The sequence below is a fragment of the Anabas testudineus genome, chromosome 7 (assembly GCF_900324465.2).
Source record: "Anabas testudineus chromosome 7, fAnaTes1.2, whole genome shotgun sequence".
Classification (NCBI taxonomy): domain Eukaryota; kingdom Metazoa; phylum Chordata; class Actinopteri; order Anabantiformes; family Anabantidae; genus Anabas; species Anabas testudineus.
In genome coordinates this window covers 10144195-10170276 of record NC_046616.1, presented here as the reverse complement: position 1 = coordinate 10170276, position 26082 = coordinate 10144195, and the positions used below count along the sequence as shown (strand labels likewise).

The 26082-nt window shown below is 41.2% G+C and overlaps 2 protein-coding genes across 3 annotated transcripts; one reads left to right on the top strand and one right to left on the bottom strand.

The window, feature by feature from the left end:
- Nucleotides 1-438: 438 nt before the first annotated feature.
- Nucleotides 439-9689, top strand: zmynd12 (zinc finger, MYND-type containing 12). Of its 2 annotated transcripts, XM_026368007.1 has the most exons (9): nucleotides 439-652; nucleotides 2497-2626; nucleotides 3243-3263; nucleotides 3349-3520; nucleotides 3631-3800; nucleotides 4043-4165; nucleotides 4243-4336; nucleotides 5007-5152; nucleotides 6157-9689. In XM_026368007.1, exons 1-9 carry the CDS (start codon nucleotides 528-530, stop codon nucleotides 6286-6288), a joined length of 1113 nt encoding a protein of 370 aa, XP_026223792.1. In that variant the 5' UTR covers nucleotides 439-527; the 3' UTR covers nucleotides 6289-9689. The 2 variants fall into 2 exon arrangements, with proteins under 2 accessions (XP_026223792.1, XP_026223793.1); XM_026368008.1 differs by lacking the exon at nucleotides 3243-3263.
- On the bottom strand, nucleotides 7046-22696 carry rimkla (ribosomal modification protein rimK-like family member A). Its single transcript, XM_026368006.1, has 5 exons — nucleotides 21920-22696; nucleotides 15707-15937; nucleotides 14026-14112; nucleotides 12211-12414; nucleotides 7046-11045 (listed from the first exon to the last, which is right to left on the bottom strand). The coding sequence occupies exons 1-5, from the start codon at nucleotides 22080-22082 to the stop codon at nucleotides 10525-10527; spliced, it is 1206 nt and encodes a 401-aa protein (XP_026223791.1). The 5' UTR covers nucleotides 22083-22696; the 3' UTR covers nucleotides 7046-10524.
- Nucleotides 22697-26082: the final 3386 nt, after the last annotated feature.

The window sequence follows — 26082 nt, the reverse complement described above, 5'->3', positions numbered from 1 at the left end:
AAGAATTATTGAGAAAAGAATTGGTTATATCTGTAGCAAGCACTGTCCTCAATATCAGTTCAATATTACTGAACTTCTGTTTTACAGTATTTTACTATGGGAGATTGTAGCTTTGCACTGTTTTCTTGTGCTGACAAAGGATGGCCATAGCAAAATATTTTATCAGAATTGCATTGAATAGAACAATTGCTTTATGCTTGAGCAAACTAAAATAGCATGTATGTATGTATATTTGAGATGTAGAATACAATTAGTAGACAGCTAGATGTACCCTATTTTTATAATAATTGCATTTCATATTAAAATTTTGTAAATGGCTTCGCAGACCTTTGTTATTATAGTATGTTTATAGTATTATTCCTGTATATGACGTCATTCACCTAGCTGCGCCGTATTAACGTTGTTGCCATAGCGACCGCAAACTTAAAGTTCCTCAGCAAGTGGCGTTAGCTGTTAGCTTCGTCAGCTACTTTTAATCAAGGGTTGACAGTGGGTTTCGTGCATTTAAACTGGGATTCCTTGTAACAATGGATGCCAAACGCGAAGTGAAGATAATCCCCCTTGCCTCCTCCAAAGGAACAGAAAAACTGTGTGAACTTTGTCAAAGAGAAGCGCGTCTGCAATGTGGCAAGTGTCAGGTCACCTATTACTGGTAAGAGCTAGCCTAGCTAGCTGCTTTAGCAGGAAACACTAGAGCTGATAAATGATGGCAGACTGTCGTTTTATGAAAGCATACTTTCCAAATACCACATGTTGGTGCGTCTTGTGCACAACTCTGCTGAATGTGAGCGTGGTCAGACCCAGTCCACGGGTACGACGCCAGGTGGCGGAGTGCGCCATCTTATTACTCCGCACAGACCACGGAACACGCGGTCACGTGCTGCGTCATGTGACTGTGTTGCCGGGGGGTTACTCTCGAAGGACCGCTACGACGTGCAAGGAGCTTCAGTACAAAGGCACCGGCGTTAGCACTCCAACAATAAGCAGAAAAAAAGCATTTAAAACGTGATTAACTTTTCATTGGTACATTCTCACACATGGAAGTTATAGAATAGTCCCATCGCCCATGGTGTGGTCTGTTTAAAGTGCGAAGTAACACAGATAAAAGGCTCATTATTGAGACTAAAACGCACATCATGATGCTACCAAACAGCGGCTGACCACCACCTCCCCTCGTGGATGTGGCCGAACGTCGTGTCGGTCCTTCGAGACTCTCGAGTCGTTAGGAGGGAGAGGAACAGCTGGAAATGAAATCACCAGTGGGATTTTCTTTGTGCGCTTTCCTCTTAGCAAATTGTTGCCTTCGGCCGCACGATAATTTTACTTTAGTCAACATCATGTTTTTTTTTTATGTAATGCAACATTAGCTTTGACGTAATTGTACATCTGCAGACTCAGTTATAGATCAGAAAATGGTGCTTGCTGAAATCCTCATTGGTACAGAGTGGGGAGCAGAGAGGAGCATGTGGTGGGACCCCCCCCCTCCCGAGCTGCCACACATTGTAATCTTACTTTCTGCTCAGCCTTTAAAAGGAGCTACGAGACAAGCAAATACCTTAAGTTAAGTAAAAAAAAAAAAAAAAAGATGTTTTTTTATATGTCAAATGTAGTAGTAGATGGGAGAAAAGTATTGTTTTCATGCAAATATAGAACATAATGGAAGTAAGGAGCGGAGTTATCAAGAGTTTTTTGTCAATTCAGCATATTTTTATGTATTTGAAATGGGTTCTTGTGAGTTTTATGATCTGCCTGCTGACCAGGTAATATCCAGGCTGGTGTTTGTGGTGACTATTATTAGACACACTGTAGTATTATTAAAAGCCCAGCGGAGACAAGAACGTGACCATGCACCCTGACTAGACTGTTGATTTGTTTCTGTTGCTGGTCTGTATATGTCTATATATCTATGTCAGTGCCCCTGTAGATGTGACGTGTCCTGTCTTAGGTCCAAAAACACACAGACACTGGAGAGAAGGCACATCCCTCACAGTAGACAGACACAAGGAAAACCAAGACACTTTCCACTGAGCTGTGTATAAGAGAAGCCAGAAGAATAAAAATACAGAGCAGTTATGTAATGGCATACAATTTAGTGTCCTCGGATTATATTTCAAATTGATTTAGAAACTCTGTTTTATAAATGTTAGCTGAAAGAATTCAAACCAAAGTATATGTACCGTATAGACATTTTCACTGTTAATAGTACTCATTATCTCATCCAGACTTCTACACCAAGACTGTTGCACTAAACTGTGAGTATAACTTGCAGATCAGCTCTTCAGATTATAGCAGAGAAAGCTGATTATTGGGCAACAGCTCGGCTGAGCCAACTACAGCCACTTTGTGCCCAGAGAGGAGATTCAATATGCATGAAAAAATCATGGCTTTTGGTCTCTGTGAATCCAGGATGACTGAAGGGAGAGATGGAAATTAAGGGAGCGGGTGGAAATATATAAAGGACCTTAAGCTCTTTGTTTGTTCTTTTTTACTCTTCAGTGATGCAGAGCACCAGCAGGCTGACTGGGTGGGGATCCATGAGAGAATCTGTCAGTTGCTTATTCCCATTCGTACCCCAACACTCCTCAGTCTCAAGCAGGCTGGCCGCATTGAAATGCAGCTAAAAAAGGTGAGACTTATTCAATGCATTACAGCCATACATAGAAGAAGACTATGAAACACACACTAGAGAACCGACATCCAATTTTCAAATATATTAGTGGAAGAACAAATAGGCTTCTTCCTCCCTGTTTTAGTGGACTGAGAGGAAGAAGAGAAATTAAATTTTACTCAATTTTTAGTCTTTCTGACCTTTTAGTTAAATAGAAGTTTGATTTTTAGATTCACAAAAACATGATTTTTCATTGGTCAAGACAAGAACCCCTGAGCATATTTTTCAAAGTTCATTAAAATAAGAAAAATTGTTACTGAAACTTAAATCAAGGTTTTGTCCTAGTGAATACAATTATTTTTGGTTCCTAGTCTGGTTACATATTGTTTCCAGAGACAGCTCCGTCTTCACTGATCGATGTTTAATTCAGTGTTATATAAGTTAAAACTGAATGTTCTGATGGTTATTGTCTGAAAATAGGAGTGTTTTACTCCTATGACTTGTAGTGTAATATTCCTAGAAGAGTGAATAATCGGTCTTGCGTAACACAGTTTGTACCTTTGTTGCCAAATGTCTGTTCAGATTCTCAGTAATCAATTTTTTTGTGTGAACATTCTGTCTCCTTTTAAGACAGTTATGTCCGCAGTCTGCACAGGTAAGAGAGGTGTGGTTAAGGGAGTAGCTCTCCTTAGGATGTAGATGTAGGACAACCTGTACCTTTGGTTTGGTTCTGTACCTAGGTGGAGCTGATAGAGATTTGCAGGTTGGTGGCTCAGAGCAAGCTATCAGAGAGGAAACACCTAGAGGCTCTCCCTGCTGCCCAGTTCTGTCTGCGCTGTTCCACGGATGTCTATGGTCCTAGTACTGTCCAACTGGTCCCTCCCTACTTGCTGCTGGCTGAGGCCAACATGGGTGCGGAAGGAGCACAGAATGGTTTCTCGGCAAACATACAATGTATACAATGACTTCCTGTGGACATACTGCATATGTGTATTCACGTGTGCATGTGTTTAAATTTGTAGGTTTGGGTAATCTACCTCTTGTGACAGAGCTCCTGTCTCAGGCAGAATGGGCAGTGTTGAAGAGCCCAGAATGTGGTCACGCAGTCCACCACCGGCTGCACAGGAGCCTAGGCCGCCTCCACACGGCGACTGGAAACCTGGAAGCAGCTCTGGTTAACTTTGGAAATGATGTTAGTGTCATAATTTGTACACTCACCAAAAAAGACTTCAGTACATTATGTATTTTTAACTTTTCAGTTACAACATATATATTTTAAGGTGAAAAATGAATGGATTCATTGATTTTACAGTAAATATTTGTGAACAAGGTTTAGTTTGTGATGTGCATTGTTTGTCTTTCATGATGTATATTATCAGTACCCCAACATAGGAACATTCCCTGTAAATAAACAAATTAATCTGATGCTTTTAGATATTCTTTGCCAGTGAGGAGTACGGACTGGATAGCACGGTCACCTGTGGCGGCTACTTTCTCATGGCTGATGTGTTTGCCAAACAGGGGAAGCTGCCCATTGTTCGTTCCTTGTACTCTCAGGTAAAATAAAATCATTATATTTATTTTGTTTATGTGGTTTGTGGTCTATCTTATAGTTCCTTTTGCTTATATTGTAGGTGGCACATACTTGGCATCGCCATTTGACCAAACTCCTCAAGACCCACGTCCAATATATCCAGAATCCTAACATGCTGTTGCAGGCCTCATATGGTTTGTCTTGTTGGATCAAATATGTGCAAAATAAATGTCACATACATATATCCATACATAAAATAATATAGAACTATACATCAGTCTATTTCAGTTGTACTTTTCTATTAACACATGGTGTAGAATCAAGAAGTGACATCACCAAGCCGTTATTTGCTTCATTCAGTAAACAGCAGAGAGCTCCACTAGAGAGGCGTATCACTGAAAAAATAAGGTCAACAGTGCTATATTTAGCTGAGCTGTCTTGCTGTGCAATCCTAAAGCTAAACCCCAGATTTACACTAGCATGCTTAGGGCTGTGTTGAGACCACTGCTGACACACCTCTGGCTGTGCAGCTTCCGCCTCTATATCCTCTAGTGCAGATGCTGCCCTACATATAATGCTAAGCCTGTTAGCTGCAATGCAATTTCCCAGGCTCTCTGCGATGGTTTCTAGGGCAAGGTGGGGATAGAATGGAAGGATGCTTACACAAACTATACCAAAGATACAGACAGACCAAAATGGTGCTGACCTCTATAAACCTTACTCATGCAATCTGTTGAATAATGTGCTAATTATATGCTCAGGCACTATTTGTTAATGTTAAGTATGTAGTGTAGTTATCCTGCAGCGTGTTGTAAAAGCTAACAGACATTTGAATGTTTGTCTGTATCCATGACTTTGAATCAGACAAAGCCCAGCGGGTTGAAGTGGACGAGATGTTAAGAACCATGTTAGAGTTTGAGCAGAATGGCTCCAGAAAAGATTCAACTCAGATTGCGCTGGTGGCCCACTGCCTGGCCATGCTGTGGTTTCTGGCAGGAGATTCCGTAAAGGTGAGTGACCAGATAAGACACCAGGCATTAAAGGTTCAGTTTGACACAGTGACACAGTTACCCATTTCCCCAATGTTTTGAAGTGCCGTCTCAAGATAGGATTGACTCTAATTGATTGACCTGCAAAGATGAGGAGATTAAATGGGAGTTGATGTAAGCGGAAAGAGGAACACGTATGTCTAAGATTAAGTAGCCTCATGCCTTAGGTGCTGTAAAGAAGAACCAGGGCTTACAATGCCAGACTGATGCCTGTTAACTCACCTGAAGGTTATTACCTGATTGATGGTACCTGTGATCTTCACAGCGAAGCTCAAAATCAGTTTTTGATAGCCACAGGCAGGTCAGTTATAGCATGTAAGTGTTCTCAGAGATGGCCTTTTGTTGACACACTGCTACACAAGCTACTGTCTACTGTCTTTTTTCCTCGTATATTTATTGATATACATAGCCAAAAAGAAAACTAGGCGTGTCATTGTAATGACCACTTTTAGTCTTTTTATGCAATGATGCATGATGGTAATTCTGGTTTTAGTTCTGCCACTGTTTTTGTCCACATCATGGTTCCATTGTGGGTTACAGTGCTAGCTCTGCAATTTGAAGCACATCACTTCAAGAACATACGTTTTTTTTATGCCATGTCAGTTGTTACTTTTAGGAAATTGTCGTTTCAGGAATAACTTATACATATACAAGGCATATTCCCAGCTGTTTACAAAGCCTGGGAAGCTCTAGGAATTTCATGGAAGTCACTGCAAACCTCAGTGAATTCCAGATTGAAGTTGACACATTTCCATCTCAGCATGAATGGTTTTGTCAGCATTATCAAAAGAATGCTTTTATCTGCTAATTATGAACTTTAAAGGACATCATAACAGCCTAGCACAACTACTTGTCAGAGAGGTAAACTTATTCTGTCCAATTTCCAGTGATAAGTCAGCTTGACTGTCCCTGGAGAATAACAGCTGCAGCTGCTTTGTTTGTTTCCGTTTGTGTTTGTGTGCCAGGCACTGGGATTTGGCAGCACGGCCCTGCAGGCCAGCCAGCTGATACCAAACCATGACCTGACAGAACCCATCCAGTGCCTGCTGCAGCTGGTGCCTGGTCTGCGGACAGACCCACATCCTGGTTCTGATTAGTCATCCTACCTACCCTGCTCATCTCTCTGCTTGGAGATTTGCTCCATCAGGACATCTGTTTAGCCCCATTATGATTCACCCTCATAAATGCAGAAACAGCTGAACTGGTTACTAATAAAATGTTTATGCGTAACGGTTTTTCCAGATGTTGTGAATTAGTATTTTAAGGGGTGGTAAAAAAAAATTGTGGAACAGAAAAGGCCATCTGTACTTGGTTAAATAGAAGCAGTAGAAGGAGGAGAAGACACGGTTTCATTAGTTTTGAATAATGACTCATCTTTATTTTCATCTAAAAAAAAGAGGGATATATATTTACATCATTTTGCACATCATTTTGTGAATGGCATGATTTGGGGATCAATTTTTAACACTGTCTGAATGATTAAGAACAGAATAATGGTGAAGGGTAAAACTTTTTTCACACATTTTTGCTGATCTCGTACCTAGCAGTCAAGAAGCTCTTCAGCAATTCAACATTCACAGATAAAGATTAAAGATCGAATATCATCAACAGAAAGCTGCATCCTTTCACTGCATAAACATTGCATTTACCTCTTGTAAACCATCAAGTAAACCACAGGTTTGTCTTAAAGCACAACATAAAATGATTGCTGTGAAACCCTACAATTAAAATTATATACAATTCAGAATTTATTCTTTATATTAAAACAAAACCAAAAAAATCACTCCTAAAATAATCTTACTAGTGTTATTAGTACTGGATTATGCAAAAAAGGGTTTGTTTTTGGCATTTGGATTCATTTTCATGTGTTGATAGGCAGCAAAACATGGAAACACAGATTTCCTCATATTCCCTTTTTAATTTTTGACCTAAATATACATTAGCAGCAGTTTGGAATTGACTAGTAACATTGTGCTCTGTTGTTGTTGTTGTACACAGTGCCTAGTCCAGAGGTCCCTACGTGTTCGTTCCCGATTGGACAAGTGCCACACAGGCCAATACACTTTTGAATATTTCATGATTTCCACACAGTTTTTCTCCTTTCCCGTGTCACTAGCATGTGACACCTCAGCTTCTTTCAGTAGCTAACACGTCTTGTATTTACTGTATCATGGCTGCTAATCTGTGAAGCCCAAGCAGACACAAATCTACCCAGAACAGGAACCTCGACTCAGCTACAAACCTCAAACAAAAGGAATCTAGAAAATCTAAAGGCTGTTTAGCACATAGCTAAATGATCCTCCAAAAGCTATCTGTGCCCTGTGTGCACATGGATGATATATAAACTATAGGTAAATAAAAAAACAAACAAAAAACAAAAAAAAACAGGGGTTTTTAGATATACCTCTTCAGTTTTTTCTATGGATGGCTATTTCGATGTTTTGAAAGGATATGCAATTCGTGATTCACACTATGAGGAATGATCTACAAATACTTCAAAGAAATGGGACAAAACCGGAGATTGTTCACCCATATAAGCTTTTACACGGGGATGTGACTTGAACATGAAGCTCTGTGGCCTTTGCAATGTCAGGAGAGAGGACACCAGTGGATTTCACAGTTTGTTTGTCAGATACATTGATTATATAGATACCAGACGACGACATTCTGTCAGTGGAGCCACTGTGATCACTTGACAGCAGACTTAAAATAAAAGCTGCTTTTCCTGTTGTCTGGTGGGTTTAGATTTGGCACCCTTGAGCAGGCCCATGTAAGATTCCAGACAGTAACTACTGCCCACAAAAACGGAAAATAAAAATCAAGCTTCACAGCGGTTTCACTTTATTGAGACAATATTAGTGCACACAAACTAAAAAAAAAAAACAAACAAACCATAAATTAGGAAGAAAACAAGCAAGGAAAAAAAGTGCATGTCAACCATGGTATACACCACATTGTTTTATACTGTAGTTTGCAACCTTTTTTTCATTGTTGTTTGTGTGTCTGCCTGTATGTGTTGTTTTTCATGTATCTAGTATGGATGGATGTGTGTCTTGCCTTTTTGGGGTCAGGGGTGAGATCAAGGCTGCTTCCCTGAGTTGTGTTCAACAGAAATGGTTACAAGCCTAAAAATATGGACGTCACTAAATGCTTATGGATTTACATTTGTGCTTTTGATCCGAGCTGTAAATTTTTATTAATGAATGGCCATACATCTATGTCGACAGGAGGTAATTCAAGCAAATATCAACAATAAGCTATTGTCCACCGAAATCCCTTTGTTTTTTCCCTTTTCTTTTTAAAAAGAAAAAGTAGCATTCTATTCAAAGAAACTGCAAAAATATAGTTTCCATGTTTTATTTGTACATCATGACAACATATTTTGTGGGTTAGGAAACTTCAGCATTTATAAGAAAAAAAAAAAAAGACAAGGTAAAAACAATAAAAGTAAAATGTACAAATCATATCTAATCAGATCCAGAAATATTAGCACCAAATTTCAATTTCAGCCTTTTAAAATTGCAGGTCTGTACAAAGACGTTTTTCCAGCTTATGAAAATGTCAACACTGGCAGTGATGTCAGTCATTCCAGTTTCATCAATACTCATATGTGCTGCAGCTATTCATTACCTACATATTAACAAAACCACTAACAAGAAAAAAAAAGAAAAGAAACTAGAACACAACTACCACCTTCCTTTACGTAGAGAGAGGGAACCACTGGGGTCGTTTGAAAACCACAAAGATCCTGGCTGGTACTGTGTGTATGAATATCTCTGTTATTCTATGGCAGTGAGAAATCATTGTCTTGAGGTATATTCTGCTTGTAGGTGTAGATGCAGTTTTCACACTCTCTCTCTCGTGCGTCCTAAATATGTCATCGGAGTGTGGAAAAATCTGTTTCTCCTAAAGTGCTAGACACTGAATGAATTTAATAAATGCAGCAGACAGCTGATGCTTGTAAGGCCAATCAAACAAGCTATTGACGAACTTTAAATCAAACAGCACTCAATTCATTAATTATGTCTACTAGCTTGCACAGGTTAGATTTACCTGCTTCATTCACAATGAACAGAGAATTCACCCAAGATGATTTTCTGGTGCTATGGGTATGTAATGGGTTGACAATATTCTTTTAAGCATGAAACATAAATAATTTTGACATCACGACATCTGCACGTTATTTACTGTCAGTGTAGCAGCTCCAGTTTTAATGCAAGTGATTTAAAACTAATATTGTTGTTAATTCAATATGTTTGTTTCAGTGGCCTTTAATGAACACCATTTCCCAAAAGCCTTAGACATTCACAAGTTAAACACCACAGCTTGACTAGTCCTTGCACGAGTTGAGGAGAATATGAAAAAGAAATCTCAAGACTCATGCTTCTTTTTACACAAATATCAAAGAGAGACTGGATTTATTGAGGATAATAGTCGGGGTCGAGGCTAACCCGAACATAGCGTTGTGACTTTGGCTCTCAATAGTTATTTGTGTTAGCCTAGTTTAAAAAGTAAAATAAAACAGAAAGATTGCGTGTACATTATGTTGTAGTTGGATTTACAACATATGAAAAATGTCACGTAGTGAGGAGTGAATTCATTTCTCACTGGTATATTAACAATTTTCAACAGCAAACAAGTTTGACATTAAATTCCTCCATTTGTAGATGTTGCAGGATGTCCCCATCCTGTTCCGTGTCCTCAGCAGGAGCACGACATTGCTACATTGGAACTGACAGTACAATGTGCGTAGCTTGACAAATAATACCTCTCCCAAGGAGCTAACCAACTTCATTTTCCCTCCAATCCACAAAACCTATCTTAACATAACCTAATGTTAACATAGATTCAGCTTTAAATAATGCTATCATATTGTACAGATAAAAACATTGCAGGCTTATGGCTTTTCCCACGCCCACTCAAAAACACTGTCATCTTCACTCTCAAATTTTTGCAAAATAGAACAAATGTGGCAGTTGCTTCATTTAATATATCCCACTCTCGCCACCATGCTGCACTGCAAGCTAAGTTAGGATAGTGGAGATTTGTTGTTTGGGTGTAGAAGTGCACAGAGAGGAGAGTCAGGGGAGCAGCCTCAGATCTTAGTTTTGTTAAGGGAGTTAGTAAGACAAGGCTCATGTTATGCTTTTTGTTTATGTACATCTGTTCTGTTTTTCTCTGTTCTTGTTTTGCATTTAACAACCTACGATTTTGGACTGATATGTGTTTTTAAAAGGAATGTCTGTTGCCATGCATACAAGTGTGTGTGTGTGTGTGTGTGGTGTTTTAATATGTATTTGTGATGTTTGCGTGTGCATGAAGCTGTTGGAATCTCACTCAGTCAATAACTTGATCTCATTGGCGAGGAGAGTGTTGAAGTTGTAGGCCGGATCAGGGAGGTCAGAGAGATCGGGCAGTGTGGGGGCTGTGGACTGGCGGGGTGACGACTGGGAGGGCTCGGCCAACTCTGGATCACTCTCGCTGGAAGTAGAACCCACGCTCATGTTACAGACAGCCTCGGGAAGTGATCCACTGCCAGCAGGCACAGGACACACCTCAGGCTCGCTGCTAGTCTCGCTGGTGCTCGACACAACAGACAGCAAGGACATCTTACGGGTGAGGCGACTGGGGAGCATCGACAGGGCGTAGTCGGCAACAATCCCTGCCACATCCATACCACAGGCCTGGTCGAAGGCGATGAAGCCAACATTGGCATTGGCCTCACAGACCACAAAGGAGCCATCATTGAGCTGCAGGAGGTCAACGCCACACACATCCATCCCGAGGATGTTCGACACCTCCACAGCCAGCTGCTTGCCCTGCTCGTTCAGTGGGCACATCATACCTACACCACCTAATAAAGCAGAGACACATCAAGACAGTTACTTGATTTTCATCAAGATTGCCAAAAAATAATTAATCTTAAATGAATCAAGAGCAATCATTCCAAATACACAAGTTTGCTATTCTTAATATCACAGAACTAAATACAATGCAACAGAAATACCAGGAGTCAGCAAAAGTGTCAACATGATCTGTTACATAAAAGCAGAATAATCTGATGACTGATGTCCTAAATATGTCACAGTGCATTACAGCCTCAACTAGAGCAGAACTGCTCATGCACTGACACTGAAAATCAGTCTCATCAGCTATAAAGCTGTGTCACTTGCGGTCTCTAGAGGTAGATTCAGGACAAGCGTGTTGATTTGGAGCTGTTTACTAAACTGGTTTATGGCAGCAGAAGGAGTGTACTTGATCAGATATTTAGAAAGCGGCTATGAGCATTAAATGTTGTCCTTGTGGACAAGCATGGTTAGAGCAATTCAGAGAGGCTTTAAATGTGGCACACATAGAGCAGGAGCTCTACATAACAACACATGGTTTGTGTTATTTTTAAAGGTAATAATTGGTTGATAATTAATAAATGTCCATGAATTTCTTTTACAAGTCAAAAGATCACTAAAGTCAAATGGATGGAGAATGGAAACCAAATATTAGGAGTTACAAGAACTGCTTCAGCTTTCCAAGAACAGTGGGGCTCATTTTAGAACAACATATATAACAATATATATTTGGCGTACGATTATTAAAAATACACATGTATATTAATCTACATTACTAGATTATAAATACCAATGCATTATTAAATACGTCACTTATAAAGATGAAGTTAGAGCTAAGCTGACCTGTATATGCTGTTTTGATTATGTTATTTTTTAGGTGTAATAGTTAGATTCAAATGACTTAACATACTGCTGGTTAGCTTGTGAATTTCAGATTTTAATTTAATATTGGGGGCTAATTACATTATATTATTACACACTATTTTGTATTATTAATCCTATTCTGCACAGTAACTAGTAACTAAAGGTGTAAAACGTAGTGGAGTAAAAATCCACAATAACTGCTTTTGAAGAACTGTACTTAGACACAGTACTTGAGTAAAAGTACTTTTCACTACTCTCAGTGATAGAGTAATTCATTGTGTCATCACTGGCTTTCAGGTGTCTGCCTACCCAGGGAGCAGTTGCTCTGCATGCGACCATCAGTGGAGCAGCGTAGCATAGAGCCAATGACACGGCCGCCCACCAGGACCACTCGCACGTCACGGCCATGCGACTCCTTCACATACTCCTGGAACAGGTAGGGGGTATCGTGGCGAATCAAGTGGCACAGGTCTGTCAGGTGGTGTTTGTCCCGTGCTAGGAACACAGCCTTTCCTAGGAGAAGGAAGGAGTTATGAGATGAAGACTAGATAGAAATATGAGCTGATTTTCATAACGAATCAGGAACTGTTGATATTAACAGAAAAATAAAATACTTTCAGGGTTTGACATTGCGTCATACCAACCAATGTTTTAATACTTCCCCAAAGTTGTGCTGACAAGCAGCTGCATCAGCTGACAAAGTCTCATGTCTGTTCTTGTTTTGCAAAATGGACAGTGCCCTCCTCTTAGCAGCCACATCATTTTTTTCTCACAGAGGATAGAAGACGCCTGGTTTAATTAGCACTGCTTGGTTCTGTCTCTTGGCTGTCAAGCCCTCTGACCCAGCACCAGGAAAATTCATGTGATTGCTGTGTATGTGTGTGTTTGCGCGTGCACATCATGTGTCAGTGACAATTTAACAAGATGATAAGGCAATCCCTTGTTAGCATCACTAAGATGCAAAGATAGACAGTGGCAGTCAGACAAGCATGGAGACATCATGGTCCTGTGACTCTGAAAACAATGTTTGGAGAATGTGCAGCTATTATTGTGAATTTGAATATTCCACATCACAACAACCAGCCAGAGGGTGCACAGGAAATTTTAATTTGGGCTGACTAAGGGCCTCAGCGAGTGCTAATGGACAACCACAAAGACAAAGAAAGCACCTCTTCAGATGCAGAATGCCATCATGTTAGTGGGTGACCAACGGTTGCTTTCCCTGACAATGCACTTTGATGGCAGCTTAGTCTAGCCAAAGTCCATTGTTATTCCTCACACAATAGCAGGTCCAGTCAAGTGTCAATAAGTGTGAATGGGGAAGGGTCACAAACACCAGGACTGATCTCTGTGAAGTCACTGTTTTTACACACACTGAAGTAACCTGGTTACTGTAAATCTACATTCTCTACCTTGAATTTAGTTTGCAGGCAGGGATAGCAGTGTAGCCTGACCAAGACAAAGACAGCCAAGTGAATCCCCCTTTTATTGCGAGAAGTGTCTGAATTTTAAAAAATATTATTTTACAGATAATTTTGTATTAGTTTTAGTTTTAGTCTGACTTTGGACTGAATTGATTTAAAGGAGGCAACTCTCCATGTGATAATCTCCTCTTTACTTTAGCCACTCCTCTTTGTTTACTATCTGCAGTCTTTTGTCATGCACATGTGCTCTTGTAAAAAGCTGATTACGCATATACATGGCGTACCTAGAAGTCGTCCACGTGCAGAAATCACATTTCCCTAATCCCCTGCTACATTTCCATTAAGGTTTTTCATTCACATGAAAGTTAAACCATTATACTCGAGAACTGTAACTGGGTTATTTCAGTGAATGTAAACACTCTGAATATCAAAGCTCAGACTTCCTACAAATGCTTCCTGTGAATTCAGGCAAAATGAGGAAGCTAGGGTCAGTAAACTAGCAAACTAAAAAGCTGATCTTTGCAGCCATACGACAACATATCAAGCTCATGTTTTGTGTCTGTTGCAGCACCACAGTCCTAATCATTTAACACTCTGTTAAAGAATTTCATGTTAGGGTGGACAGAGGTGCCTGTAGGATACAGATTATTGTAAGTGTTGTCTAGTGAACACAGGAGGTGACAGGATGCAATGAACTTACCTCTGTGGCCACGTGCATTCTTCACCACCACGGGGTAGCCCAGTGGCTCTGCCTCGTCAATCATTTTACGGAAGTTGTCGTGTCCACCTGGGAAATCCCATGCATGCACACAATACACAATATATACACACACACACACACACACAAACATGCAGCCACACAGAGGTATGAAATGTGTTAAACTTTCCTAATTATAATGGCATGATTCACACATTACAGCCAATCATCCAAAGTAGGAAGATGGAAATAATGCAGCTAGTCACTATGGCAACAGAGGAGAGTCAAAACAGCAAGGCAGTGGGAGACCCTGAGATTATACTTATTTTGTAGCTTGATTCCTGAGACTGGAACAGAGCTCTCACTAAAGGACATTAATGTGGACCAGCTGACCGTATCTGACACTGATTCATGACAGCAGCTTGTAGCAACAGATGTGCTCCAGTTTTTTCTGCTTTCTCTGCTAAGAAAGTGATTCAAACACATGTAGAAAATGTTGAAATTTTAGCTTTCTCTTGTTCTTTCCATCTCCCCCCACCTCTGTTTCTCCATTTCTGTTTGCCTGCCTGGTTTTATTTTATTTATTCACTGAGCATCAACACTACAAGGTGTCCACAAAGCAGGAAATGGTGAAAAATCCCCAGGATAATGCTCATATCTTCCCGGTTTTCTTCACCGACAATCCCCAACCCCCACCCTCTGTTTTGGATCCTGTCCATCTAGTCTTATCTGGCATTTATTCAAGGGAACAGATGTGAACTACTCTGTCACATGGCTTTTTCCAGATGCACTGCTTCACATGTGTTTTCATTGAGGGAGGAAAGAACAGAGAGAACAGAGGAGGAATAAAGCGGACACCACCGCGTCATAAGCTGCTGAGGTGGACTGCAGTAAGAAGGCAATAGCATGTTTTATTTTGACAAATCATGAGGAGCCATGGGGTGGGGTGTTACATAAGCTCTCCGGCCGCTCTGCACTCATTGCTTGGCCTACTGTGCAGAGAGACAAATGGAATGTAGGCCAACACCTCCCCCTTCTTTCTTTCTGTCCGTCTGTATCCTTCTCTTACTGTGGTGTTCTCACAAACACTACAGGACTATGGATTTTTGGAACACAGAAATGTGTGGTGTTGGCTGTCAGGCTTTGTTCTTCTTTATAAAACCAACAATCTGTAGAAAATAAAAGCCCCAATTTGGCTTTTGTTGTGAAGGCTGCACTCCCAAATACGATGCCAGAATAGCAGCTAAAAAGCTAACTATTAAAGCCCAAAACTATTAATCGTTTGGTGTGCAGCTATGGTTTGACCAGGGATATATTTAGCTGTTTGTTTACTTAGAGTACTTGGTGGAGTAGTGATTGCTTATTATTCTGTGCAGACACGTGGGCTAAAGCCTGTGATGCAACTAATATGAAAAACTGTCCAAAATATTACAATAAAGATTGAGAGTGGTCTATTGTGTTTGTAGTAAACATGAGCAAGAAGGATTTTACTGAGTGACTTTAGGTAAACAAGCAAGTATCGTCCAGCACAAGGCCTGTACTTGTTTTCCCCACACTGGGATGGAGATGTATTACTAAAATGATTGCATCACATTCACTTTCTGATTATACTCAAGCTAACTACAGAACCTACAGTGCTGTCACAACAACAGCTACCACCACAAAAAGAAATACTTCAATTTACCGTAGGAGAAGGTGTCAGGAAGAGGCACCCCGTGGCCCGCCAGCTCCTGGAAGGTCCAGAACTTGTTGACACAGTTGAGTATGGCCTGGGAACGGTTGATCAGACGACAGCCCATCTTTTCCAGGTGGCGCAGCACAGTGATGTCACTATCTGACTGCACCCAGGGTGTGGGCACCCGCACCACCACCACCTGTGGGTAAGATGTCACTAATTCCTGCTCCACACGCAAACCTGGAGAGGGAGATGGTAGGATGGAGAGAAGAAGGAGGGGTTTTTGTTAGAAATTCATTGTTTATCAGTCTGTGGCTACAAATAAAAAAAAAAAAAAAACGCAGCTACACAGTAATAGTAGTAATGCATATTAAGTTCTCTAGGGCACACAACACCCTCTCATATCCTATGTGTTTCAGACATTCATGCAACCAGACTAATCAGCCAGCATTGAGACAGTAACAAACCACTGTCTGCAGTCCTTACATCCAAAAAGTAATATTTACAGTAGCTCGAAATGAAAACGGTCAGTGATTTTTGGAATCTGTTCACCTAGTGGTGAAACAGCTTACTCCCCTTAATGGAGACCGTCTGAGGACACTGCTTCAGTCGCCACCACACAGCTCTGACTGAGAGTTGGCTGAGTCACAGCACAAAGCAGAGGCAGCCAGCTCTACAGCCTCTGGTGTTCAGCCATGAATTTGGAACCTGCCTTGCCTGCTAATATCATTATTTACATGCTGCACATATCCTCATACAGTACTCCCATGTGGTGCTTCTATCTCCTCTGTCTTTTGGGCCAGTACGATCTTCCTCAGGGACTGAGGAATACATATCTCTGCTGATGTGCTAACACTGTATAGTAGTATGCCTCATGTGGAGTTGGGGTAGATGGCCCAAAATCTCAAGGTTGCAAAACATGAATTTATTTACACATGAACAAGCACATATCAGAGACAAAGGCATAGTCAAAAACACTATACTGTATAGTGTGTAAAATAATGCATAATGTTGTTATGTAGACTGAAATTTCAATATTTTTTAAGGTAAATTGGAATTAGTATGTAAACTAAGTAAAAGAAAACAGGAGAGGCCTGACGAAGACTGTTTAGTATAATGGCGAGAATAAGGCTGACAACACGTTACGAAGCAGAAAACCAGACACACATTTTACTATTCACCAGCCATACCCAGAAACAGAATAAGACTTTCAACACAGTACTGGCTTGTTTTTTGCCAAACACAGATGGCAAATTCACTAGCCGTTTTAGTTGTGACTCGTGTTACTTTGTCACCCTAGACGAGAGGAAACAGAGATAGGCTGAGATTTTTGAGCATGTGATGCAACCCAACAGCGCATTAGGATGAACAGACTGGGTGATGACAAACGCGTGTGTACTGCATGTGTGGGTAAGCACATATACTGATGGACAGGAAAGAGCGGAACAGATTTGACACTGGCATAACACTTTACCTCCACCACGTCTGAATGCACAGGTTTGCAAGAATGACAACAACGCTGATGCTGTCGTTCTCCTAATGGTCTGCTCACTCCACACTTTCTGTGCAGACATGGATCTTTACAGGTCTCGATAAGATAGTTGCTGTATATATAACACAGAGACAGCTATTGATGTTGTAGTGGATGCAGTAGGCGCAGACAGACACAGTGTGTGTTCTGTACACACTGTCGTTTGTTTTTAGGCCCAAGTGATGCACGGACAGAAAGGGGAACAAGTGAAAGGCATCAGTCGGTGAAGGTCAGAGATTTATTTTTGCCTTAACATGAGGATGAGGTGAGAGGGAGGTTAGGGAAAAGAGATGCATGAAAAAGGAGTATGAAGCCACGAAAAGCTTTCCACCCCTCCCTTTTCTCCACCTCCTCGTCGTCTCTGTATAGAAGCAGGAGGATTCACTGTCTCTTCGGGCCTATTCAGCGCTCTCACACTGCTCTGATTGTGCAGCCACTGAGAGCACTGTGAGCGGTGTTACAGTGGGAAATGTCAGGGGATGTGGTCTCATGGTTGTTGACAGACAGTATTCACTGTTCATGGTGCTCGTCACATCTCCAGGGGAACCAAACAGAGGGCAGTGAGGCAGCCAGATGAATCAGTCCCATTCATCTGTGCAAGTGTCCGTATGCACTACACTGTCCATCATCTGACCTTTGGAAAAACATTCAGAAACCCTCCTGGTCATTCTGGTGTATAACAAAGGCAACTGTCTAAATTTGGTGTGGCTGTGTTCTGTTTATAGTTTCAATTGATGATAATGTTTTCATGGTTCAGTGAACTGTGTATGTGGCCCATTTTCAATCTGCCTGACAAAGCTAACAAGCATAACAAGCATTCTGTGCATACCACCGCTACGTCACAAAGCAGGCAGCGGAGACAAATGCAGTGACAATGTTTGGTGGATGGGTCCTGCCAGCCTTAGTCTCATTCTGTGTCTAGCTGTCCTGTCTAAATTAGCATAATGCAGCATCATGATTTATTTCTGCTTAGATTGGGGCTAACAACGCCCATCTGTGGTCTATTTGCATACCCTCAAGGCCAGAACTTTGTGACTGAGCACAGAGACTAAACTGATGTAAACCTGCATATACCTGTGAGCTAGCATGTACACTGCAAGCTATTTGGCACTGACAGTACCTGAACTGAGGCTGACAAGAATATTCAGATCTAAGTACTTGTGTGCACAGCCGGAGCCTCTCTTTCCAGGTCTTATTTAATAGCCATTTTTATATTTTTCACATAATGCTGTACACACCAGCCTCAATTCCCTTGAGAAGCAGCATGTGGCACTCGAGGTATCTATCTATTTATCTCTCCTAATGAAAAGTAATTTACTTAAAGCTACAATATGTAACTTAAGCTAGCACTAGCATGAGACTTGAAATCAATCCACTCTGCTCTGCCCAACCCTCCCTTCTCCCTGCTCCCGCTGTAGTCTGCTACGCTACAACACGCTCTGCCCAGGACTTGAGGTAAATTTTAAAAATGAATAAGCTAAACAGCTTTACATTTACATTTAGTTCATCAATTGTTTCTAATCATGTAGAAATAATTGAAATTCTCTGATTGTTTAGAAGGAAGCACCATGCTCAAAACCTTTTAGAAGTGAATTTCTCTTCACTCCAACCAGGCTTTTCAGTGACTCTGTGTCACAAAGGGCCTCAACACCACCTCTGTACATTATTTGAGCATATTTCTAGTAAAAATATAAAAAACATTACATGCTATATCTTTATCTAACTAAAACAAAACTATAACAAAAAATATAAAAGTTCAAGGGAGAGAATGTCCAAGGTGATGTGATTGTTACTGACCAACCTAATAACACCACTATTTTAATTAATCATCTAATAAATGCACAGATTTCTACAATATTATGTAATCACTTTTTTTTTTTTTTTTTGCTGTGCTTGCACGATTAAATGCATGTTCCAGCAATATTTGTGGCTTTGTGGTCAACTTCCCACCACAGGTTGGGAGTGACACATAGAGTGACACAACCTAATTCAGTACGGGATTGCATTGGGATAGAAGGTTAAGATAATCATCTGATCCAATAATCACAGAGCGTGTTCTCTTTGGCTACTGCAACTATGCAAATTACAGTGACTATGCCTCTTTGCGGCGTGGCCGTATCTAAAAGAACAGAAAAAAGTACACTCTGTGCTATTCAAGTTTTGTTGTTCTACAACTAGATGTAATAGTAACAATAAAAGTGATTTTTCAGTCAACACTGCTGCCACATGAAATAATAGACTGCTGCCTCGTTGACACAACTAGTAATATTTAAAGTCTTATAAATGTCTGTGTGACAATACAGTATGTTGCCTTGCATAGAGCAAGTACTTAAGACTTACTAGGACTATCCACACACTGTACACTAGGTACAGTATAAAATAAGATAAGTGAAATCCTCCTTTTAAGTAATTATATAGATATATATGCTTTCTGTGCTTTCTTTTTTATTTAAAGGAAAAGCTGAGTACTGTGGCTGTACCAGTACATGCAAATATGTTTTCCTGGCTGTGTGTGTGAACCTGCAAATCAGATGCTGCAGGCGATTTGGTGACCTGGCTGTTGTCCTGGAACTACTGACATGTGCAGTTCAATCGTTTTGGAAAACAACATCTCTTACCACCTGTGAAATGACAATCAATCAATTTTCCAATTCCTTGACACAGAAGTGTTGCACTTATCTTTTGTATAAAACTATGTCCTCTGTCACGCACAAGGATCACAAACGACTGTGATATCAATTAATATCCAGTCACCATTTAAAAATTTCACAGCACAAGTCATGGGATGTGAAATGCCTCTAGCCAGTTGAATAGTGTGTGTGCGCATGCGCATATTCATCTCTCATACCGGGGACACACTGAACCCATTAACCCATTAGGAGAATGTGAAACCTTTGAAAAAAGCAAGCTGTAAATGTGTGACCAATTTTAGGATTGTGACTTCATTCTGACCTACCGAAAAACAAACAGTGTTTGTTTTATTTCTATATTTTGGCTCGTTGTTTTTGTCATGTTTCCTTTGACACTGGCATATATTCATTTTGTGATAACATGCTTCCTGTTCTATTTTCTACGATGATGATTAATATAGTTTAACAGATAAACTATATATGTATATAAATATATACACACACATTTATACATATATATAGTTTATCTGTTAATGTACCCAAGATGACAGACATTAATAACCACTTGCAGAGGTGGTCAGTGGCCACAGGGCCATTATGGGTAAAATCCCAATGTGGCTACAATGGCAACTCACTGTTTAAGTAGCTGCATTTCCTGATGTTTATCTTAAAATGCAGTACTACTTGAAGCCATTCATTGCCTCTAGTACTGTAGGTTTTTGCTAATCCATGTCAAGAGTCATAGCCTGAAGATAAGGCATGCTACATTAATACTTTATTCAAGCCGTGCACTCAAGCTGTCAATTCCTGTTTGAAAGTTGCAATGGAAACTGATTTAAGTGTTGTTTCATTCTCATTCATATTTAGGTAAAAATACACATCGTGCTACGTGTTGTGCAGTGAAGTGCAGCGAACCTTCAGTGTGTCCCATCTGTCCACTAGCTGTTAATCTGTGGTTTCAAACCAAGGCTCAGGGGACGTTTACTGTTTGCACACTTGAGGACAACATGGATTACAGGTCAGACTAACAGCCTTATATAAATTCTGTGAGTGTACCTTGTTAACCTACAGGTCTAAACAAGTGTATGTCTACCTATCAGTGTTAGCGATTGATGATGTGTTCCTCCTAAATGTACTGTATGCATCATTTTGTGTTATTCACAATTTAGCCTGTTCAGTTTTAATAAATATTCAATATAAATTCCACAAATCTAGTATATTGGCTGAACTGCAGTGTGTGAGATGCATGTATTTTCTTTTGCTCACTTCATTCTTGATGGTATGTGACAGTAAAGCTGGGTATAAAGCCTTGCCATGAATTAGCTGTACAGCAGCCTACTCCCTTGTCTCGCCCCTATCCTATTAGGCCCATTCAGCCTCTTCCAGTGCCAGCCTACACTGTTTATGTGTTAATTGACTAACACTCCTCTCATCTGGTGACACTGCTCCCATTTCACACCACCCTGGCAAATTCGGTGTGTGTCTGCTCTGTGTGTGTGTGTGTGTTCCTCTGCAGCAGTGCCACCACTGTATCAAGGCCTCTCTGGGTCCAAACTGTGCAATGTTGTCATATCACAATGAGAAGAGCAAATACACCACGTGGTCCAATAACTCAAATAATAAATGCTTTATAGCACCACAGATGATGCGATGACCGAGATGCGGTTTGCAGTAAAAAATACATCATCTCCATTTGAATTTACTAAGAAAAGCCCTGGACTTCCCCTGCATCTTTCATATTCATTACTCTGGTAAAACGCACCATCCACTGCTCGGCTCATGTCAGTCACTGCACCGCATTCAGCGAAATTAAACCGAGCATCATCGCTCCTCTCAGTCTGGAGGGAGTCTACTTGGAAAGTGGGTTAGGCGGTCACGGCCGTGCTCACACTTGGCTTCCTTGCTAGCTGGGAGACGGGGCTAGCCCTCTCTTTGCTTTACGGCAGTGCAGTCCCCAAACAATAACCGCATGCTAAGGCCACTGGGGGATCGCACAGAGCACGGTTGATTCAAAACACTTAATCTGGCGATATCACATATCGATCGTGGGTTGATACTTGCCTAATTGGCCCTCGCTGATGGTCAGCACGATTTGATCCATGAGAAGGGAGCGGAATTCAACATCCTCGTCGGCGCATCGCTCCTTCAGCGCCCGGAGGATCTGAACTTGGGGGTACTCCTGGCTGATACGTCGGTCGGTCACGAACCAAACACGGGAACACATTTTGGATCGAAGAGATCTTTTAAAAATCCGGCTGAAAACACAGTTGTAGCTGCGGGGAGGGGGGCGGCAGGTGTGCGGCGGCGGCGGCGGCGGCTGTGGCGCGGGGATCCGGAGGTCAGGCGGCAGCCGAATAGCGGAGATGCTCACACAATGGAGACCTCGGCGGATAGCGGTGCGGGGAGGCTGGGATGTGGCTAAAACAGGACCACGACCGAACCGGCTAGGATGAACAATCTTCGTTATCACCTCTGTCTCCCGTCATCTGTGGCCATCTAGCTGTGCCGGGGGCGCCGTTAGGTGAACCGAGCCCGCGCAAATTTTGGCACAGGCGGAACGAAAATAAACGCAGTTTCCAGGCGCAGGAACTGAAGCTGCAGGTCTCGGCACGACTGGCCCGCCGGGGCGCACAAAGCTGGAGTCGAGCCGCTGGGTCTCGTCCACCGGGCGACTCAAAACTAGCAGTGAAGTTCCTGAACTAGCAGCAGGTAGATACGGGGGGGGGGTTTCTCCCGGTAAACCAGCCGAGCCCTCTCTGCTTCCTCTGGCTGCTATCCACGAGGTTTTGGTGCTGAAAAGTGCACGCGCTTGGTTTACAACTCCATTCGCGCGCGTGCTCGCGCGCCGCACACCGGGGCCCCGCTCCCAAAATAAAAAAAAAAAAAAAAAGGCTTCGGAGGGGGCGCGAGCCAATCAGAGCGCGCGGAGGGCCGTCATTGTCCAAAACGACGCGCGGGAGCTGTGGGCGAGCCGCGAGCGCGCTGACCGATGAAGGGGGGGGGGGGGGGGGCTGAGGCCGGCGGGAGCGCGCACAGTCTGCAGTGCGCCCGAGACCGCGCACAATCCGAACCGGTTCAGACCAGACGGTGCGGGGAGGGCCGGAGAATACCGGCAGCGCTGTCTCCATGCCGAAGTGGCAGGAAATGAAATAAGGTCATCACAAACCAAAGACGCTGCCCATCTTTATTTATTTGTTTTTTTTTGCGTCTTCCGTTTTCTGTCAGAGTCTAAAGATTGAGAGGAGTTTGTTTCACAAATAACTCAGACAGAAGCTGCTGCGCCACCCGACGACGGGCTGAGGAGGAGGAAAACACATTCCTGCGATAATCGAGCGAAATTATGCGACTGACCCACTTCTCTTGTTCTCTTCCTCTCTCTCTCTGTGTGTGTCCCAGAGAAAAGAAGGACTGTACGAAAATCCCCGAGGACGGGGGCAAGTCAGGCAAATCTGAGCGCAGCGACACGTCGAGCATGTTTTCACAATGAGTGCAACTCACACATAAACATCAACACATCAAATCAGACTCAACACCCGTGAGCTTCCTGAACACGCCTGTGATTTATGACGTTTTTACATTTCCTCCGGCATTAACGTAATCCGGTGATAGATATGTGTGTGAACGTGGGTACAACGCAAATATGAATGCCTAATAACTAATTCGGCACTATTAATGGTTCTGATTGACCAAAGTATGAATATAGACTATATACAACAAAGGCGCAGCTAACGGACTAACTCTGTTGCACGGTTTCCTGTTTATATTTGCAAAGCATTGTGGGAGTTGTAGTACCAAAACTTAAACTCAAGCTTATCCTCTAAATTGAATTAAGAGAAATAATGATGGGAGGGACATAATCCTTTAATATTGAGAGCACCACAAATTTGTAAATGTAAAAAATATCCCCCTTAATTAAAACTCGGAATTCCCCACTGTTTTAAAATGACTAAACTGTTATTCTGTTTCTTCTTTCCCTAACAGGTTTCACTTTCAAGATAATCACATCATCAGGAAGTCTCTACAAAGTAATAAATAAACACAGTTGTTGAATCAGAACTATAAAACATGTGCAGGTTGATCGATTTTGTGGAAATGCACAGTCAATATTGATGCAACTTATATTTTATTAGGATAAACAAAACAGAAAAAAATATGGCAATCAAAGTCCGGCTACATATAGAAAATGTAACACTTTAACACCACAACCTCTTTAAATCTGCCTATGCCCTTTGTTCAAGTTTCTACTGAAGTGCTGCAGTAATAACCCCTTGTCAAACAGCAGCTAATGATCCACACTGCAACTCTGCTCAGAAAACAGCTCTAAATCACTGAACATCAAGGTCAACGCAAAGAAAACTCATAAAGCAAAGTGCAATTGGCTTCTGCAGATTCTGTGTTTAGTAAATAACTGTAAAATAACAGCACAGCAATGATTGCACCCACAGACCAGACAACTGATAAAGATTATACAATCAAAGAAATTAAAAATAACTCACATAAAATAAGTAACAATGAGGGTTAGTTGGGAATTAAGTCATCATTAGTTGGTTGCATTTTGAACTCTCAGCATGTGCAACTTTATTCTCTTGGCACTCTATGCTGCATGGATATAGACTATTAAGGATAGTAATAATCAACCCAGATCTATCTTAATGCAATGACACAACAGTATTAGTAAGTAACGGATGGTTTCCAGCCTGAGGATAAAACATGAAACCACCCTAAGAAGTTGCACAGCTGTTTTTTTTTTTTTTTTTTTTTTTTTTTTTTTTTTTGTGCCTGCCTCCTTCACATCCCCTGAGCTTGACGCACTGCACCGACGGAGAAATAACAGGATCAAACCGGGCAGAGCCAGTTGTGCTGCCCAATCATCACAAAGACGGGGGGAAGGCGCCGAAACAGACGCATTCCTCTTTAGAAACGTCGCCCAGTCATCACACGGACGTTTTCTGCTGCAAGACCGTCCTCCCGTTCCCACAATATCACCTCCGGGGTTTACTAAGAACTTGCATTTACCCTTATTAAATTCCGCGTAAAACTAACCCTTTAGGCGAAAACCAAACTGTATCAGCAAACGACCATCGGTTAGGTTCCACACAGTGCTCACAAAGCAGTGGTTCATTGGGGGCTGCTGTTTGTGTTGGAGCAGACCACCAGGGTTTGGACATCCTGGAGCATCAATGCTCAGCAATAAGATAATCTAGACTGGCTGTTTGTAGTCATGACGAGGGGAACAAACACTTCACTTGTTGGCAATAAGATACACAGGGATGGCTCTTTATAAAAATTATACTTATAAGTAATTTTATACAATCAGTGTTTATATGTGGTTATTTCTCCGTCTCCCATGGTAAATAGATTTGGTTTAATAATGACCAAACACATGGAAATGTACATTCAAAAGGCTTTTAATGAGCTTTTAAAAACCTTGAACACGTTGTCTTGTGCTAGAGAGTCCTCTGGTGGAGGGTGCACATATCACAGTTGACAAAGAGGAAATTCAACATTCACAGTGTTAAATCTACTGCTTGTTGTTTTGATTTCTTTATTTTAATGTTTGAAACTTTAAAAAGGAAACACTGCTCTCTGTCAAAACAAACTAGTTGTGACACAAGTGGAACAGTTAATGATAATGTTTCGTATTGTTGCTCTTTAGAGGAATTAATTTAGCATTACAGTCATATAATCTCCTCCAGCTGTCCGAGCGTCAAGAGGAAAAAGAAACTCAGCACTTTACTGAAAATGGCTGTTTTGAGAATCTTAAATTATTTTATTAACCACTGCAAGCACCCAAATCATCCAGATGAGTGCAGCACTGAGTTGTTTCCAAGCCAAAGGGACAAAGTGGAAATGGATCCATGTAAGCAAATTTAGACAAAAACAAAACACATAATTGAAAAGAAAATACAAGAATACTGACCAGAAAAGCACTTGTTGGTGTTTGCAGGAACCATAAAGATCCCAAAGACATACCGTGCATTTGGAAAGTATTCAGAACGGTGAATTTTGTTATGTTTGCATTTTCTTATGTTACAGCCTTATTCTGAAATTGATTTATTTCACTATTTTCCTCAAAATACTACAAACAACACCCCATAATGACAACTTGACAGAAGTTTGTTAGAAATCTTTGAAAATGTATTAAAAAAATAAAAATAAAAAATAAAAAACTTAACGAATGATCATCCTTGAGATGTTTCTACTACTTGATTGAAGTCCACCTA

Bases quoted from the DNA above. Each gene is read 5' to 3' on its own strand.
- zmynd12 (XM_026368007.1), top strand. From the start codon at position 528: ATGGATGCCAAACGCGAAGTGAAGATAATCCCCCTTGCCTCCTCCAAA. The intron at 3,521-3,630 runs GTGCGGAAGGAG...TTAAATTTGTAG, and splicing joins GCTGGCTGAGGCCAACATGG to GTTTGGGTAATCTACCTCTT. The intron at 4,166-4,242 runs GTAAAATAAAAT...CTTATATTGTAG, and splicing joins TTCGTTCCTTGTACTCTCAG to GTGGCACATACTTGGCATCG.
- rimkla (XM_026368006.1), bottom strand. From the start codon at position 22,082: ATGTGTTCCCGTGTTTGGTTCGTGACCGACCGACGTATCAGCCAGGAG. The intron at 15,938-21,919 runs GCAAGTATCAAC...CTCCCTCTCCAG, and splicing joins CATCAGCGAGGGCCAATTAG to GTTTGCGTGTGGAGCAGGAA. The intron at 14,113-15,706 runs GTAAATTGAAGT...GGGATTTCCCAG, and splicing joins TCCTGACACCTTCTCCTACG to GTGGACACGACAACTTCCGT.